The sequence below is a fragment of the Myzus persicae genome, unplaced genomic scaffold (genome assembly GCF_001856785.1).
Source record: "Myzus persicae strain clone G006 unplaced genomic scaffold, MPER_G0061.0, whole genome shotgun sequence".
Lineage (NCBI taxonomy): Eukaryota > Metazoa > Arthropoda > Insecta > Hemiptera > Aphididae > Myzus > Myzus persicae.
The window spans coordinates 433600-454267 of NW_019100692.1; the positions used below are offsets into that span (position 1 = coordinate 433600).

General features: G+C 24.9%; 2 protein-coding genes across 2 annotated transcripts; both read right to left on the reverse strand.

Annotated features, from left to right (window-relative positions):
* Positions 1-2798: 2798 nt before the first annotated feature.
* Positions 2799-14022, reverse strand: LOC111042376 (zinc finger protein 425-like; the record flags this gene model as incomplete). Its single annotated transcript, XM_022326969.1, has 6 exons — positions 2799-5307; positions 6626-6691; positions 7579-7767; positions 12361-12385; positions 12831-13033; positions 13818-14022. Coding segments are annotated over 6 exons (888 nt in total), but the record flags the coding sequence as incomplete, so codon positions are not given.
* A 1474-nt stretch (positions 14023-15496) lies between these two features.
* On the reverse strand, positions 15497-20084 carry LOC111042491. The gene is made up of 4 exons (XM_022327116.1): positions 18771-20084; positions 16681-16786; positions 16073-16266; positions 15497-15751 (listed from the first exon to the last, which is right to left on the reverse strand). Exons 1-4 carry the CDS (start codon positions 18813-18815, stop codon positions 15575-15577), a joined length of 522 nt encoding a protein of 173 aa, XP_022182808.1. The 5' UTR covers positions 18816-20084; the 3' UTR covers positions 15497-15574.
* Between the last annotated feature and the right edge of the window lie 584 nt (positions 20085-20668).

Below are 20668 nucleotides of genomic sequence, written 5' to 3' on the forward strand. Positions count from 1 at the left end.
TTAATGATACTCATAGTCAGACAATATCACACCAGAAATAAATGTACAATAAACGAGTTTGAGGGGTCAATGATGTGACGTCAATAACCAAATAAATACCAATTACTTTAAAATATGAACGGCCAGGCCTACCTCATAACACAACAATAACTATCCACTCATGTTTCAATATCCCCTACACACATGCCTAGCAGAATCAGAAAAATCAACATTGATTTATATTTATTTACTGCACTTAGATGCTTACTTGAAAGGATACAGCTAGCAAATAGTCTATTATAAGAATACAATAGCAAAATAAAAAATATTTTGCAATATATTATTACATTACAATTTTTGAAAAAAAATATTTTACTTGCATAAATAAACCAAATCATCTATCAGTTTTCTAAGTGGGTACACAATGTTTAGTTGTCTCCTATAACGCTTTGTCACTAACTAAGAGTAATATAATACTTATAATTTAAAATAGATATTAAATATTATAAAATATAGGAAATATAATCATTACATAAGACAAATAAATAGATTTTTGTTTCTTGACATTAAACATACTGAATTTAATTCAATTTTATCTTATAACTTTATGGATTATAGCTAAATGATTTTTCAAAGTGACTTTTTGGGCAAAATTTTTATGACATAAATGACATTGAAATTGTCTTTGTCCTCCACATTCAAATTTTAGATGATTATTCAAGCTTGTCTTCAATTTATATACACGTTTGCATGACACATTAGGACAATTATAATTTCGGGTAGTCCCTGAAAAAAAAAATGTATTAATACTTACAGTCTGTATGTAAATACATCACTTTATAAATAAGATATTTAAAAATTTAAATTTTATATTCAAACTAAATAATTATAAAAGCATAATACAGCATAATGAAATATTAAAATAAGTAATACAATACATATCTAATTATTTTATATAGTTTACTCATTGACTATAAATAATAGGTATTTAATGATTAATTCCCTTATTATGAATCTGAAATTCATAGAAACAACATGTGAATATCCTTTGAATGTAATATTCCTGAACAGAATATAACTAAAAGTATTTCTTCCATAACTTTATACTATACAATCAATGGTATTATTTTTTGTTTAAAATCACTAAACAAGTTAACAGTATAACAATTATAAATATGCAATTTGGATACCTAATACTTCTTTTTATATTTTATTTAATAAATACAATTATAAATGGTTAAGCTAAGTATAAAAGAATAAATTATAATAAACAATAGTGTTTATAAATAGTAAACACAAAGCCCATTTGATAATATAAAAAGATATTTCATTCATAACGTATAAAGTTGCTTATAACATGTTTATATTGTTTTCTTAAATGATAACTATATAATTAAATGTAATAAAAGAAAAATAAGTTTAAAATATAATCACAATATTGGGCACATATATATTTTTGTTTGCTAGCATAATACATATCGAATCAAATTATATTTTTTGCAATTATTTTATGAATTATAGCTAAATGAGATTTCAAATTGCCTTTTTGCGAAAATTTTTTCCAACATAAATGACATTGAAATTGTCTTTTTCCTCCACATTCATATTTCAGGTGTGTATTCAAGTTCCTCTTAAATTTATATGCACGTTTACATACTATAGTAGGACAATAATAATATTGATTTGTTCCTGAAAAATAAAATGTTATTATAATGATACTTAAATAGTATTTTATTTTATCACTTTATAAATAGATATTAGTTTTAAATATACAAATTAGATTTATCTATGTATAAACCAAAGGCATTCAATCATTTTTATCACATAGGTCCTTTGGGTCTTCAAAATATTTTGACGGAATCACAAGTTTATTAATGATAAAAAAAAATAATAGTTATGAATGTATTAATATTTATTTATGTCATAAGACCTTTACAAAAAAATGTAGAAGTGAATAAGGTAGAAAAATTATATTCAGTGAGCTGGATACATTTCTAGTGATAACAATTATATGACTTAAGTCTAAGTACTTGAAATAAAACTTTAAATGACCATTTAATTAAGTGACAGCGTGTATTTTGTTATAATTTTTATAATCCTTATTATAATTATAGTTGATATTTATAATTATATTTTACATTGTTATTATATTTTTACACATTTTACCACTTTACCAGCCGCAACCCTTTGAATACCTCTGATATAAACTTTTAAATATACAAGCACAATACACCATAGTGAAAATAAGAAATAGTATACATATATTATATAATCATAGTAATAATCTAACCTTAGAATAATAGTTTATTAATTTACAAGCTATTTTTACATTTTATTTAGTAAATCAAATTATTAATTGTCATAACTAGTAGATATATATAAATTATAATTAACTTTGTGAATATGTATTAATTATAATTAAATGATATTAATATACATATTAAAATACATTGGCCCCTTAAACAATTTACACTGAGCCACTATTGGAGTATAGTATGATTTAAAAAATAGATTGAAGATACAAATTAAAAGCCAATTAACTATTATAAAAACCATGCTAATTTGAAATTGATAACTGCTTTGATTAAAATCAAATACTTATTTAAAACTTAGCAAATAGGTTTGTTCTTAACACCTATAAATAAAATAACAATAAGAAAATAATACATGATAATAGTATGGTCCTCTAGTAAAACAATAAGTTTAATCAATTAGCACTAAAATTATAATCTATTTATAATACTTAGCAAGTTACAAGGTTTTTAATAACAAATGTCATACAGCATGATTCATAATAAATAAGTTTAAAGCCAGATTAATGTATAAAATACAAGTAAACTTATCATCTTATTTTTATAATGAAAAACAAATATTTACAATCAGCCTATAGAAAACACAATATACATGTATGTATGTATTACATATGGCATGAATCAAGGTATCCAGTAACATTGTTTCAACCCTTCTTATTTAAAAAATAATGTTGAAAAATCCTACTTACAAATTTTTAAAATTATTTTTAAAGTTTTAAACAAAGCAAAAATTACAGTATTAATGCATTGTTAGATATACAAATAAGTAACTGCGTTATAAGCTGATTCGAGATCAATTAAATAGTAGATATCCTCTTAAAATATTATTGTTTTAATATTATTCAATCAATTTTATTTAAACATTGTGGTACAATGAAATTATTCTTGATTAATACTTATTGAGGCTCATAAATGTTATAGTTTAATCTGATTACAATTTTAATATACTATTCTAAAAATAGGTATATAAATAAAAAATATACTATTACAGTATTGCATGTACATGTAAAATATTTATTAATATAATAAATAATATCATATACTTATATATTTCTTTATTTAATAAGACATTTATGAATGGTAGCTGCATGTCCTTGCATAGCTGATTTTTGTCTGAAAGCCTTTGAACAGCACGGACAATGAAATTTCCGCAAATCTCCACATTCATATTTTATATGTCGGTTTAAGGTATTAGAAAATTTATAACTTTTACCACAATTATTAGGGCAAAAGTGACGAGTTTCTGTTGATTGATGATTATCATACCCTGAAATTAAAATTTGAATTAAATCCAAGTGATTTATATTAATATTTTGAAAAACATAGAATTTCAATATTTTTATCTGTTTTACTAATAAACAATATAACATTTTTATAGATTATTTATATTTATATTTGCATTGTTTGAAATCATTTAATCACAAGTGCACGACCTACTTGATTTATCCTAATAGTAATAATAAAGCGACTCATAATAAAATTTAATGAAAAAGCATAGTTTTTATCATACATTTTCCAAGTGATAATTACAAAAAATTGTGCTACAAGTTATTAATTGAACTTCAAGGTAAAAATGTACATATAATTTAAAAAAATAAACAATAGCAATATTAATAGATATAAATAGTATTATTCACTTCTGATTAAGTATGTACACTTATAATAACAATTATTAACAAATACATAATATTATTATTATAGAATATTTAAAAAAAAACACCATATTTTGAATTGTATTAAATTAACATTATATGATTGAAACATAATTACATATATTGTTTATATAATACACATATATATGAATTAATAAGATGATGCTTAGACCTATTACCTAAAACATTTTCTCATATTAAATGGCTTCTTGGATGAATAGGAATATTAATTTCAAATACAGTCCCGAGCATTTGGGTCTATTGATCAAGTGACTCAATAAGAGGAAAGGCCAAGAATAAAATATGTATGTATGTAAAAATAAAAAAGATATAATATAAGTTAAGTAGAGAAATTAGGCTACTGCCACTACAGTATGCATACATAAATATTGATTATTATTTGTTTATTATATATTTCAATATTTCATTAAATTTCATATTAAGTTATATTTTTTTATATTTATTTATGGATTACATGTAAACTGATAAATATTTAAACAACAGTTAAGATATATTAATGTTTGTTGAGTAAATTGGTAAATCGGAGACATTAATTTAATGATATTAATAGAGTTGGGATCCTGATTGAACGATTCAGTCATAAAATTGGACATACTATTATATATGATTTTACAATAGGAAGAAAATTAATAAAAATATTCAAAATTAAAAGTAATCTGTTAATTTGTGTATTATAACAAACATCATTAGCCGGTATATTGGGTTCAGTAGACAAATTATTTTCTATGTGATACTATGGTAATATAGGTGCATATTGGGATTAGTTTGTTTAAGAACAAACAATGAATGAAACAATAAACTGTGAGCCCAATAAGCACAACTACTGTATATAACAGAGACTTTCAACCCATAGTCTGTTTTTGAGATGAAAGTTTGTTTTTACATTACATAAATTATGGGCATATAATAAGTAGATATAAATATACTTATATTTAATATTGAATTTGTATTCATGGTGGGCCGCACGAAGACAAAAGGTTAGGTAATCACTGGTATAAAAAAAACAATAACTAACTAATCACTTTAGCTCTTATTTTAATTTTATCGTATCATTAATATTCATATAATATATTAAATGGTTTTCCAATGATAGAGTTTTGTATTCAACTATATTTAAAATAAAATACATATTTTAAACAATAATTAAGATATAATTTGATGTATTAATGCTAAGTGTGACTTCAGATTAGTGTTCTGTGAAAATTTTTTACTGCACAGGTTGCACGAGAATGTTTTTTTACCACCACATTCAAAAAATAAATGTCGCTTAAGGGTATATTTGTTTTTGTACGATTTACCACATTCGTTTGGGCACTTAAATCTTTGACCAGCAGCATACAAAACTGCAAAGAATAAATAAGTGTTTAAATCATTAGTCGATGAATATTAACATATAAATTATATTTAATCATAGATTAGATACAAACAAATCGAATATAATATTTTGTAATTAATACATATAAGTAGGGTTCAGATTTCAAGGCATTATGGATAATAAAAAAGCTCAAAAAATGTAAAAAACATAGCAAAAAAAGCATGTATAATGTAAAAAAACAAAAGAAAAATTTTAAATTAAATTTGTAATAGATTAAATTAGATACATTTTTAAATAAGAATTGTTTCTATAATTTTTGTTTAAATCCGAACCCTAGTAATTAAGGATAACTATATAACTAAAAGATCAATTTTTTTAACAAAATACAATTATAGTATAGGTAACTCAATAATTGATAAAGAAAACACTGATAAATGCAATAACCAATATTGGTTTGATTGTCTCATCATTTTATTTTTAAAGGATAGTCAATATTAAAATCCTATTTTAATTTTTGTTTTAGATATACCACTATGGCAATACTATTTAAGAATATATCATACCCAAATGGAATTCCTCCTACCAATTTAATTACCAACTGCATAATTTTCAAAACATTAATTCAATATTTAATTTAAATGTAAATTACATGTAATAATACATCGAAGATCGATATAAATCAAAAGGTATATAAAAAAGTATTTAAATATTAGGTTATTTTTAAAGGAACATACACATTTTTTCAACAGTCATAAAAATATAACAAATTATGGGCATTTTGAATTCCCCTGGCCGAAGATAACTTGTACATTTTGGCATCATATAGCAGACAACTTTTTATTGGTATAATTTATTAGTTAAAATATTATCTTAGTAGATAAGTAAATATTGGTATGAAATAACAACTGTTTACTGACAATATATTTAAAATAATTTATAATTTAAGCAATATATTATGTAAGAAATTTTTAAACTGTTATCATAAAACTAATTTACAATTTTACTAAATTATAATATGTTTTTAAATCTAAAACTATAATACAAATCTAAACATGAACATTATTCATTTCGAAAGTACCAAGTTATGAATAGTTTCTGGAAAATTAGTCATTGGCATAAACATATTTTTAAATTTTCAGATAATATCTGTATAATAGAATTTTAATTGTTTATAAAAAATGGTTTGTATGTATCAAATACATAAGCTTATTCATGGACCTTATGAATTAAAAGAACATGTCTTTTCATGTTAGTTTTTACGGTAAAACGTTTTGGGCAGTACATGCATTTGAATTGAGGATCAATACCACATTCATATGTTAAATGTCTCTTTAAACTTGATTTACGTTTTTTTCCCGTATAGTATCGACCACAATTGTTCTCACAGAATAGAGGATCTGGTAACAGATGTTCTGAAAGTACAATTTATAAATTAGATACAATATGCAAATCTAAGATACATTTTAAATTTTAAGCAAATAAATACAATTTCAAAGACATACATATAATACATTAATTTGTAACACAAATTATGATGACGATTATAAAAATATAATAATAATAAAATGAATATTGTTGTAAATACTGGGATATATAACTGAGTACTGATTAAAAATATTATAAAATGTAGCAAGCAAACACAAAACTAAAATACTATAATACTATAGGTTTATCAGGATTTGCTTGGTATTTTAACAAATGCTTTAAAATTTTTCGTTCTGCAATAAGATAAAATAATTTATCTCTGTTTTATTATATTATTTATGTCTTAACATTTGTATAATGCCAGTAGTATTATAGGATAAATATCAAAATTTAAGAGAGTAAAACTTAAAATGTAACATTAAAAAAACATTATCTCAATTTTAAGTACACCCCTACTACTGTAGTAATACACTTTATAATAATTCACTCCTAATATAGACATACCTTCTTATACCAATTAAAAATATTGAAAACAATAGAAATTTATAATGTTACATAATTAATTTAAGAATGATAAATATTTATCAATGAAGTAATTATGAAATAAACCAAAGATTCAAATTATATGTTCAAAATAAAATCAATATAGAATGATAAACATTCAAAAAAAATAAACATATAAAATTACATTTAAAAAAATTATATTAATTTAGTTAGTATTAATTAAGTATACAATTTTCATGTTTATTTAATGACAAACCAATTTATAAGACAAAAGTGCCTTACTTAAAATTTAAACATATTTATATTTTTGTTAAAAACTTTTGTTTTAACTAGAAAATATATTTATCTATTAATTCTTACTACTATTTACTATAATGCATGTTTACAGCATGTCTTTTCATACTGCCCTTATCGGCAAATCGTTTTTGACACTCAGGACACTGAAATTGAGGATCAACTCCGCATTCATAAATAAGATGTCTTCTGAGACTAGATTTTTGAAATTTGCCTTTGTATGACCTGCCACACAAATTTGGACATTCAATTGGATCAATGTGTTCTAAAAAAAAATATTTAGGATTCACAATAATTTTAAAATTATAAACTCAATGTAACAAATATGCTAAAAATAAAAAAATAAAATTTAGTTTTACCATTAAGAAATCAGAATAATACAATTTTAAAATGAACGTTTGTTTGTATAGATATACTAGTGTGATTCACCAAGCATGCTCATTCTCATTTTCCCCTTAATACCCATTAAATGATTATTCAAATTCTGATTTTCTATATTTTTAAGTACCGTGTACTCTTGATTATCCCTGGAATAGGGTGGCAGGACATCCACGGATAAACAAATTCCCCATTCACACCCTTATTAAAAATTTGTCTATACGGACGTCATTGTAAATGCAATACATTAAGTTGGGTAGGTACATACTTTGCTCATGAGTAAATAATCGAGAGTACTCTATATATAAGGATCATATTTTCAAATACTTGTTCAAACAAGTCCACTCTAGCTGTCAAAATTACTCATTTCAAAATTTGATTTGAAGACATACATCAACATTTTCAAAAAGTCAACTTCTTATCAATTTACAGGAGAAAGGGTTAAGTTAAAAAATAATAATCTAGTAGTGCTAAAGGGTACAAGACTTACTTAAATGGTACAAAATTCTCAGTACCTATTTGAAAATATACATCAAAATTCCAAAAATCAGAATTTGAATAAATTAATATCAAAGGTAAATTTGAAGTTGAGCATGCTTGGTTATTTACCTTGTATACTTAAATTATTTTTTGTTATATTTCATGTAAATATAATATAATATAGTATATAATATAATTGATAATTCACATAGAGTATAAAAGCAAAAGGAAGCATATTATGAATTATGATAAACAAAGGTAATATATTTATAATACACAGATCAATTGACACTACGTGCTTAGACAAAAGTATATATTGTACAACCACAATAATTAATAAATTACAGATAATCTACAACAAGACTTCCTCAATTAATATTTTAATGCTTGCATTAACTATTATACAATTAAAGTTGTATTAAGAAAAGCAAAGTTTTTAATAAATAATAAGATAAAAAGCTAAAATTAATAATTATGTTTAAAAAGTAACAAATTACTAAAAGGGGCTTTCAAGGTGACTTTCTTTTAAATAACAATTAAGTAGGTAACAATGTTCATATTAATATAATATTTGGTATTTATATACCCAACTTTTCATATTTTTTATTGGATCCAAAATACAACATCTACCTAAATATATTAGTTAAAAAAATCTAAATAATATATTACAACATACTAAAGTATTACCACCACATAATAATAACTTTTTTCAATTAAAAATAGGTACTTCAACAAAATATAAAAATTTATTTCAAATTTGATGTTTTGTTTGTTGTATTGAATATTTGGAGAGTAGGTAATATAAGTTACTTGTTACAACCATTAACCAGTTAAAATTAAATGATTAAAAGGAGGATTCTGAAGAATGTAATTAATACCTACTAAACTGTTATTTATTTTTACTCTGTAATAATTTATATTTAAATATTTTTTAATTTTATTCCTCATACCATTTCATCAGATCCTTTCATTTGTGATTATATCAATTCAAAAAGGTGTAATATTTATTCTTTTTCAGTACCTTTAATACTTGAAAAATTAAAAATATAGTCAATAATCCTTTAAGGGTACCTGTATTTAATATTTATATTTAAAACCCTCCCCCTTGTACACAGCATACACTGCACCTCTGCATTATGTATATGAGTATTAAGCAGTATTTGGCCATCATAATATACAATGTATTTGTGTTTCTCTGAAATATATAGAATTTTCAAATTATTCTCTATTTATTGTTTAAAAACAAGTCACTGAGTATTTAGCTTTTGGTGTACATTTTTCGGTCGGACACAGTTTCGAAGCAATATATTTTTAGGGTTCATAATTTTCTATTTTTACGTACACGCATAGGGCAATGAAAGTACTATCAGCATACATAATAGATGAAATAAATAAATTTCATCTATTCCGTGCTATGCACAGTGAAATACGCGTATACGGGATCGTGATAACTGATAACAGCTATCGCGAATCGCGATCGCACATTCACAACGGTTGTTTAAAATCTCTGTTATTATAAAAATATAAAATATATGATTTAAATCAATTGCTTATGTATCATAATTTAGGATTTATATTTAAAAAATCCAATTAGCAATTAGGTAGGTATTCACTATTCAATCAACAGTGGCGAGTACCCATGTTTCCGCAATATTACGGTTGGGTGGTATTTTGATTACGCACGTCATAAATGGTATATCATGACAAATTTATTTTAAGTGAATCTAACTTAAAAATGATTGCACTAAACGTATCAAATTCCAAAATCGATGAAATGCGGGAATTCGAAAAAAAATCGATATTTGTGAGCTCAAGTACTTACAATACATTCAAATACTGTTTATCATTTACAGTATTTGCTGAATACATTTGTTCCTTTCCAAATTTCCAATTATGTACTAGTATTTTACAAAAGCCAATTTTATACCTTTACGGCTAAACATTAAGGACCTGTTATGAATTATATACCTAATTATACCTGTGCAAACTGCGAAGTAACTATTACCTATCTATTACACAGCGAACGGCGTTATGAATAAAAGCGTACATTCCTAGGTCCAAATAATGTTAATTGTTATATAATATATTTCTATACTATATACATAATTATTAAAAATTGCCCGCTGTATTATAATGGCACGGTGATAGGTGACTTTTGAGCGTCTTACCTGGGAAAACAGCCAACGCGTTTCGTCAGACCAGACGAGCGAACGTACAAGACCTAACAGTCGGCCAAGACCCTTGTTTGACCGAATGTCGTCAGTATAGTTAAATAGATGGTTTCACTGCACTTTGATATTATTATATTTTATTACTAATCGTCCATTATCATACACAAACACGCAATCGGATTGACGATGCGAGTCGGGCAGTCGCTCGGCGCGTATCACAGAATAAGTTAAAATCTGAAATCATATTAATTATTAAGCGTATTCCCTGGTCATTCCGGTCGGCTGCTGCGGCAGCCACGTGTATCGGCCACTGGGTTTTAGAACTCCACAGTCCACACCAAATTCTACCGACGCAAGTGGTCGACCGGAAAGTTGCCGACGAAACCACGATATCGGGAAAACGTATGAGTATCTATCGAACGATTTGCGGTACAGTTTTTATCCAGTGATTACAATAATATACTACAGTAGTACAGTTGTAGGGTCTCGATAATCCGAACACCGGCTAATCCGAAAGACGTGGTAATCCGAACGGGCTTGAGCCTTGAGGATTATCTTATCTTATCTAATACGTACACATGTATTTATAAATAATATTTTCCGGTAATACAATTGTTCGGTTATGTTTATTATGATAGTTAATATTTTTATATATTCGTTGTCTTTTGAAGTTAAAGAGTTTTTACATGATTAATAACAGATAAAAATAAAATTTCATAATTTAAATTACAATAAAACTGATGTTTTTTTTCAAGCCATAGGTAATCAAACAAATCGCTAATCCGAACGATCCCTTTCTCCAATTTCGTTTATCGAGACTATTACCCTACTGTATAGGACATAGGTAATAGTTTAATTAAGAGGACGTAACACTAGTATTTGTTGTCTCCGTCTTACCAGTGCGTAATATAGCAAAATTACGCTCGGCAGAACACTTGTAGGCTTGTAGCTCCTTTAGTTTAAAAATTAGAGTGAATCGACCTATTATGAAACTTGATCTTGATGGTAAGAACATTATCTGTGTTTGTACTTTGGTTTTTTGCGATAATTTAATTTTTAAGTGAGTTATGATCATTTTTAATTTACCGTATATTATACTCATATAACTTACTAAAAAATTGAATTATCGTAAAAAACCAACGTACAAACACAGACGATGTTCTTAGTTCTTACCATCAATTTCATAATAGGTCGATTCACTCTAATTTTTAAACTAAAGGAGCTACAAGTGTTCTGCCGAGCGTAATTTTGCTATATTACGCACTGGTAAGACGGAGACAACAAATACTAGTGTAGTAGTGTTACGTTTTTATAGGTAGTAAGTTCATTTAGAACGAAATATTTTACTCGTAAAACAGTAAAATTGTAGATGCATAGAAATAGGATTAATAAGACAACCTAGCCGACTAACAAAAGAGAAAATCAAATTCCATTTCGTGTGGTGGTAGTTCGAAGTTCGAACTGTTCGAAAGTTAATAATAATACGGTTATTTGTTATTAATCGTTGACAATAAAATATTATGATATTTCAAATCAAAGACGACTAAACACTAAAAAAAAAAATGTTCCGATAGATGGCAACACTTAATTTGTTTTGGCATTCATATTGTAATACCTAACTATTTAATTTTTTTTACTGCCTTACTGCCAATGGGGTGACAGCTAATCTACAAAATGCCTTTTAATATAACATATTATGTTTTTGTGACTTGAGCTGTTTTGGTTCTATGCATCCAAGTTTACTAGTAACCCTATTCACACCCGTATTAAAAATTTGTCTATAGGGACGTCATTGTAAATGCAATACATTTAGTTGGGTAGGTACATACTTCGCGCATGAGTAAATGATGAAACCTAGAAAATAAATCATGAATGCTTTTAGGTGTATTTATCTTTAAAGGTATAGGAAAATTGGGCAATACATATTTGATGTTTTTGTGGCTTTTTTTATTCACTTGTTTTATCAACTATCAACTAGGTTTACAAAGCCATACAAGTAAGTCGCAACAGCGTCAATGATATCAAACCGGTTTAATTATAATTATTTGCATTTAAAAAATATAAACACAATAAATATGTTAAACTTGGACTGCTGCAGATGCTCATTGCTCATATATATAAATTGGTACTTTTATTATATTTATAATGAATAGTTATAATATGCCTTAGCATACATAATGTATATAAAACATTTGAAGTTATACTGAAATATAAATTGTAAAAAATAAGAAGTACCCACAATACAAGTTACAACAATTATATATTAATACATAATTAACAGGAAATTAACTCATTATTTTTCATATACTTTGTGAACAAAAATATAATGTGTTTTAAGATCATATTTTTGTGCAAAGCTTTTCGAACAGTAAATACATTTGAATTTTTTCGGTACACCACATTCGTAATTGATGTGTCTGTTAAGATTTCCTTTTCTTCTTACACCTTTGTAGCAGCGACCACAATTGTTTGGACAATAAACTGGATCGGGGAAGTAGGTACCTTGAAAAAAAAAATAAAACTATGTTATGATGTATGTTTGTGTAGGTATAGTGTATAAATAAAAAAAGTAATAACTGTATACAGCAAATCTAGAAAATAACATTATATCAACATTTCATGTTGTATCATAAGGAAGATTAAGCATTGCATAGAATACTTGTATATTATACATACAATATCACATATTATAAAAAAATTGAATTATTAATTGTTAGATGCTAGGTATTTGAAAACATTCATGTTCACTAAAATAAAAATAAAAACAATATTGTTATGAATAAAGACCATTTAATACACTAGTCATTATAGAAGCTGCAACAGTAAAATAAAAAAATAATAAACCTCAATAACTTTTTGACCAAATATTATTAATTATGAAAGGATGAAATCTTAATTGCTAGTATAAGTCTTAAATTTTCTCAAAATCATATTTATTAGTATAATAGTTGATTTTAAACGATAACAAAATTTATAAAACTATTGTACATTTAAATACATACCCACTTTTGTTCACCTTTCAGAACAGTAGAGGCCTACCCTGCAATAGGGAATTAGTGTTTGATGTATATAATGTAGTTTTAATAATACATGGTGTACAAATATTAATAATGAATACTAGAATATTTTTAAGAATCATAATTTATATAATGTTATTTTTTTAAAATACATTTTGATAAGAGTCTTATAGACATTGGCCATTTTTAACAGGTGGATTCCAATGGTTGTATTGATAAATTATTTAAATTTTAAAGATTGGTTGAGTGATAAGTCACGAAACAAGTACCAGGACACAGCGCTGGTTTACCAGGGCAAATAGAACAAAACACATCAGTGCGTTTCTGTCCAAGACCTCGAGATGAACACAGAACACAACGACGTCGTTTCTTTTGTCCTTTTTGGTTTTTTTCTACTATGTGCGGATAATGTAAGTTTAAATGACTTGATATATCAATCACATCTAAGATCACAGGACGTTTCACTAAAAGAAAAAAAAAAAATTAGAAAAAAATGTTTCATTATGATAAAAAAAAAAAAAAAAATTAGAAAAAAATGTTTTAGACCATCTACTGAAAGCATAATTATGTACAACCATTTCCTATTTGTTTTTACCTTAATGTAGAGGATACAAAAAGCATTAAGAGTACATATACACGACCCAACATTGCAAAAATGTGACTATGGGTAAAAGCTTTTTAGATGTTGTTGAAGCGTGTGAAAATTAAAATACCTTTGAATGGGTTGGACACAAAGTTTAATATTTTAATTAAAGTTATCATTGAATAATACAAGTAAACAGTTTACAGTTAATTAAAACAAAATAATAACAAATTTAGGAAAGGTAAGTTGATTATTTTAACTATTTTTTTTTTATCAAAGATATATAAACATTAACCAATATACACAGTGATTAAAATATGTAATCATAGTTGATCAAACAAAGTTGAAACAACTATTGCACCTGAAAAATTGAAGATCTAAAAAAAAAGTTACAGTCCTAGTAAAATGTAGTAAATGTTAATAAGTCAAAATATTAACTAACATAATTCAGGAAAATAATATATAGGTACACCAGACAACAAAAAATAATTATATAAAACATTAAATATTTGTTTATTCATTATCATTATTATTAATTAATCATACATATGAAAACCTATACATATATAATAATATAAAGGTATATGGAATGTTCAAAATAAAAGTTTCAATAAAAACAAATAGGTAATCTGTGTTTCCTGTAGAAAAAAGATTTTTTTTTACGACATAACAGAACATTTAACAAAATAAAATATTAAATAGCCATTATATATTATTAGTGCTATTAATAGGCATTTATTTTTAATAATATGCTGTGGTCTTAAAAAAAAAAAAATAATTTGAATACATGCAATCGTCATTAATTTAATATATAATACATTATTCTTTGTGATATTCCTTAAAACACGTATCAACACAGAGACCCGGTTGACCAGGACATGCTGCACAAAATACATGTGTTCGTTTTCGACCTCGTCCAGACAGTGCGCATAATTGGCATCTTCGAAGTTTTTTTCTTCCCTTTTCGTTTCTATCTACTACGCTTGGGAAATGCTCTTGTTGTTCATCAAAATATATCATTGTTCCAGAATGAATTACTATAAAAAAAAAAAAACAATAAAAAATAAGTATGATGTTTGGGTATTTTAATTAAAATATAATTGTAACATATCAAGCAGACATTTACTATTAAATTTGTAGCGTGTTATAATGTATACAATATATAAATATGTATATGAAAAAGAGATATAAGACGAATCATAAAAGCATCTTTAATTAAGGCCATTTCCAATTAATATATACATAATAATAAAAATAAGTACAGATACACTTATATATATATGTATATAAATATATATGTGTGTGTGTATATATATGTATATATACATATATAAATATGTTTTTATTATTATTTAATTGCTATAACAAAATGTATAATTTTTTTTATAATTTTAATAAAATAAAATTAAGGACATATTTTATGAATACTCAGAAGGTGTTTATTCATAGAAGATTTATGACGAAATAATTTTTGACAAAGATAACATTGAAATTTTGGTTCCACTCCACATTCGAATAATAAATGCCTCTTGAGATTTTGTTTTCTATAAGCTCCAATATAGCTATGGCCACAATCTTTTGGACAATACATCCTATAAGTTTGCACAAATTCTTGATCACCTATAAAATATATAACAGGTATTAATTTTACAAACATTTTAGAAATACTCTTTAGTTTACAATTAAACGTAGCAATAATATTATTCAATGTAATTAGTTAATATACATAAGAATTATCTATAATCAAATTGCAATAAAACTAAATCTGCATCTGTAGCTTTACACAAGGACATTTATTTATTTCCATTTCTAAGTAATATATGAATATAAATAACAGCATAGTATGTATTAATGAAGGTGTTGTTATTATTTATAAATGATTATGAAATTATCAGGTAAAAATAGCCTAAATATAATTTATTAAATTATTATCTTATGTACAAGCAAACAATGTGTTTTCATATTTGATTTTTGACTGAACCGTTTTTGACAAACTTGACACTGAAATTGTAGTTTCACACCACATTCGAATAATAAATGCCTCTTGAGATTGTATTTTCTGTGAGCTCCTATATAGCTACGACCACAAGCTTTAGGGCAATACATTCTATAAGATTGCACAATTTCTAGGTTACCTATAAAATATATAACTGGTATTAATTCTACAAATAAGTTTAGAAATACTCAATAATTTACAGTTAAATAAAGCAATAACATAATTCAATGTAATACATTAGAATTATCTATAGTCAAATTGTAATAAAATCAAATATAAATTAAACATGAACCTAAAATCTATTATAATAACTGTAGACCGTATAAGTAGCAAAATCAATCAGTGATTTACATTTAACTCCCAATTTTTCACATATAAAAATATACTACATATTATAGTCTAAACATAATTTATGTTTATTAGAAATTAGTAAACTATTTATCAAATTATCATACTATGTATAAAAAGACAATGTGTTTTCAAAGTTGATTTATGAGCGAATCGTTTTTGACAAAGATAACATTGAAATAGTGGTTCCACGCCACATTCATACTTAATATGCCTGTTGAGACTTTTTTTGCTGGACGGTCCTCTTTTAAAGCTGTGGCCGCATTGATTTGGACAATAAATCCTATTGGATTCTGCAATTTTTTGATAATCTAAAAGTATAATTTATTTTCATTAAATATATAAAATAAAGTATTAATATACTAATACATTAATGCACTAAAATGAGTTAAGTCTAATCTAGATTTTTATTATTTAAAATTTAAAAAAATGAAGACACTTTAAAAAATATATATATATATTTGCAATTATTTAATTTAAATTTTTTTAATGAGCTATAAACAATAAATGTTTTACTTACAATATAACTAACTGTTTAAAAAATATATTTTAATAATTGGGTTTTTTTTTACAACAAATAAATTGAGTTTTACAGATAAGGTATGAATATGATACATGCTAAGAATGTCATTACCAATTTATGTATACAAAAATCCAGCTAAAACATATGAATAACAAATTACAATGAAGTATATTAACAAATTTTTAAGGATTTATGAATAATACGAGGTTTGTAATTGTATCTTAATTGATAAATTAGAATAATTAAATACTCATTTTGCGTCTAAATGTTGTATAGTATTTTACTTTTTTATTGCACTTATAACGATCATGCAAACAATATATTATACTATTGATACAGTAAAATTAAAGATAGTATAAATATTATGTGAACACGGTTCCTGAAAACAATTAGAAAATTCAGATAATTGAATTTAAATAAAAAAAAAAACTCAAAGAAAACTCAACAGTATAAACAATATCAATATATTACATGTTATGATGTAAATACTGTAATATTTTGGTTTGAAAAATAATATTGTATTTTACAACTTACCAAATTTGTTCATAAGGGTATATAAAAATGAAGCAATGAAAATTGTATGAATGTAATTAAATTTTAAGTGTTTATATTGTAGCCATAATATAAGATATTTATACTATACTAGGCGATTCACTAAAATAAGATTCTCATTATTACAAAAACTATTATTGTTTTTGAAAATATTTTTGCATATTATCTTAAGATGTTAAAAAAATATAATTTTTACTGTACATTATTGAACATCATAATGTTTTAATTTTTTTTTGTTTTAATGAAAAACTGCATTCTTAATTTCTTATTCCAAAGCAGAATACTTTTTGGAGTACTTAATTTCTTATTTAAAAAAAAATGGACACGTAGTTTAAGTATTTAAAGTTACGATGAGTAGGATGGAGTGATATCCTAGTACCCTGCAAAATAGTGGTTTACTAAGCTTTAAATACTTATATGTAACTAATAAACTATTTGTCTGAAATTTGATTTTCAAAAAATAGTTGAACATTTGACTTTTTTTCCAAAAATTGTAATGTTTTCTGAAATAATCAGTGACTTCAATGTATCAGTTATTATTTCAAATGTATAAAATTTTATTTTTAAGTTTGTGTAGTTGATATTTATTTTTATTTATAAATATTTATGATTGAATTTGCATACATACAATTTAATATAAAATTATACTATTTAAATTCAGTTTACAATATAACTTTTTACTTTAACTATTGATTTCATAACACATACTGAGTTATTTATAAGTAAACATACTGAAGCAATGACTAAAATATAAATGCTTTCACAAGACAAGGTTCCTTCAAAAATCAATAACAAACTTTTGGTTGATTTTTGGGTTATTAACAGGGTTATTATTAATTAAAAAACACAGCCGGTGTATATATATGTATATAAAACAATGGGTGATTGTAAATCATAGCTGATCAGATATGTAGCTGATCAATAGAGAAATGTATTACCACTCCAAAAATACATTTAAGACAAATATTGATCACATTTTCTATAAATCTAAAGTTTGCCTACTGTTACAATACAAGTAGTTATGTTAGTTTAACAACAAATTTACAATAAAATCAAAGAAGAAGAATTTTTAACTATTCAAACTTTGTGCACAGTGCCCAAGTGAGTAGATAAATAATATTTTTGTGAAAAACGTCTAAAGCAAATGTTACACATGAATTTTCGTTCTACACCACATTCATACACTAAATGACGCCGTAAAACTTTCTTTCTGTGTATACCTTTATAACTGCGACCACAGTTTTTCGGACATTTGGCTGGATCATCTTTGGCAAAGAAATCCAAGTTTGCTAACCAGTACCCTATAATAACAATTAAATTATTTTAAAAGTTAGTAGATGCATTTTATATGTAAAATACATACAGAAGTGCAACAAAGCAAAAGATAACAATCAGAAGAAAAATGAATTCAAATTTAAGTACTACATCAAATACCCAATGTATAACCTCTTGTGTGACTTTAGAGTAGATGTGTTCTTAATTTTATAATATCTCTTTGCTGGAAAGAATCATCATTATATAAATTTGTGTAACATTGCAACATCAGCTTAATTTATAAACTATACTTATTGTTCACATTATATAAAAAACAAATTGCTGGAAAAAAGTTTGATAATACTTTACTTTAACCAATTGATCCTATTTTGATACTTACAAGTTGAATATTAAGTAATATTTAAACATTATTTTTATATTGGTATTTTCTCATTTAGAATTAGAGACATTAGGTGCATGTTTTATTTAATGAATTAACAGTTATTATGTGATTTACATGCAATGGGCATAGTGCAACTGAGTAAAAGTAGTACCACAAATACTTGTTATGGAAAAGTTTAATGAGTTATACATTATTTTTCCTTCACATCTCGCACATCTCAATGTCTTAAGAGTTAAGAGCATTATGAATGGTATTAAATTGAAAATAATTTATATTATTGTAGTTAAGTAAAACTTTGAGTGTGTTATTTGTGATTTATTGGGAACTATAACAACATTTGTTAAAAGCAATATTTAATGAACAAAATTATAATAAAACAAAATAAAATTATACATACATAAAAGAAATAATAAGATGAAGATGGAAACAATCATTATATACTTTGGGTTTTATTTAAATTATCAGTATATCAATTAATAATGTTTTAGACATAAGCAGGGGCGGACTGGGCCGGCGGGAAACCGGGAACTTTCCCGGTGGGCCGCTGTTCAAAAATAATTTGTTATTATTACATTACTTATTACTTAAAATAAAATAGCCAATAGGTATAAATTCAAATGATGAATATTTTATATTTTCATATTATCATTACGCGCGTGTATGAAAAATTGTTTACATTTGGTGTTTAAAAATAGATTTTAGGTTTTGGTTCGGCTTATACTCCATCAGGAGTTTGCGTATGATCAATAATTTGAATAATATATTATTTTAGTAATGCAAGAAAATCTTTGCAATCAACCGCAAATAAGCATTCCAAATGTAAATACCTATCTATTAGGTACCTAAAATTATTATTTTTCCCTAGTATTTTTTTTAAATAATAGGTATGCAATATATGAATATAATTTATTTACAAAGGAAAAATGAGTTAAATCTAGTTATAACTAGAGTTAGGATGTTGATGACCTAAAAAACAAACAAAAATGCCCTAAAAAAAAATGCAAAAAAACCCTAAAAAAAGTGCAAAAATGCTCTGAAAACTTCAAAAAATGACCTTAAAAATTATCTAAAATACTAATTAAGTAAGTGAAAAAACTTATTTATAAATAATAATTTTTATTAGAGATATGGGTATAATAATGGGTGTAATAGTAATTTAAAATATGAATTATAAATATATTAAGCATTTAAATAATTCAATATATAACACTCAAAGAGTAAATCTTATCGGAACGCGATAAATGTAATCACAACAAAAACCCCACAATAATAATATTAAAATTATTTTTTACTAATAGTCCAAATCCAAAGTTAGATTTTAAATAAATTAAATTTGTTTCCAAACTTGGGTGTAACATTTGCCCTAAAATCTATAATTTGTAAAAAATGCTCTAAAAGATGAAAAAATGACTTAAAAATGTTGAAAAATGACGTTAAAAAACAAAAAAATGCATTTATAGC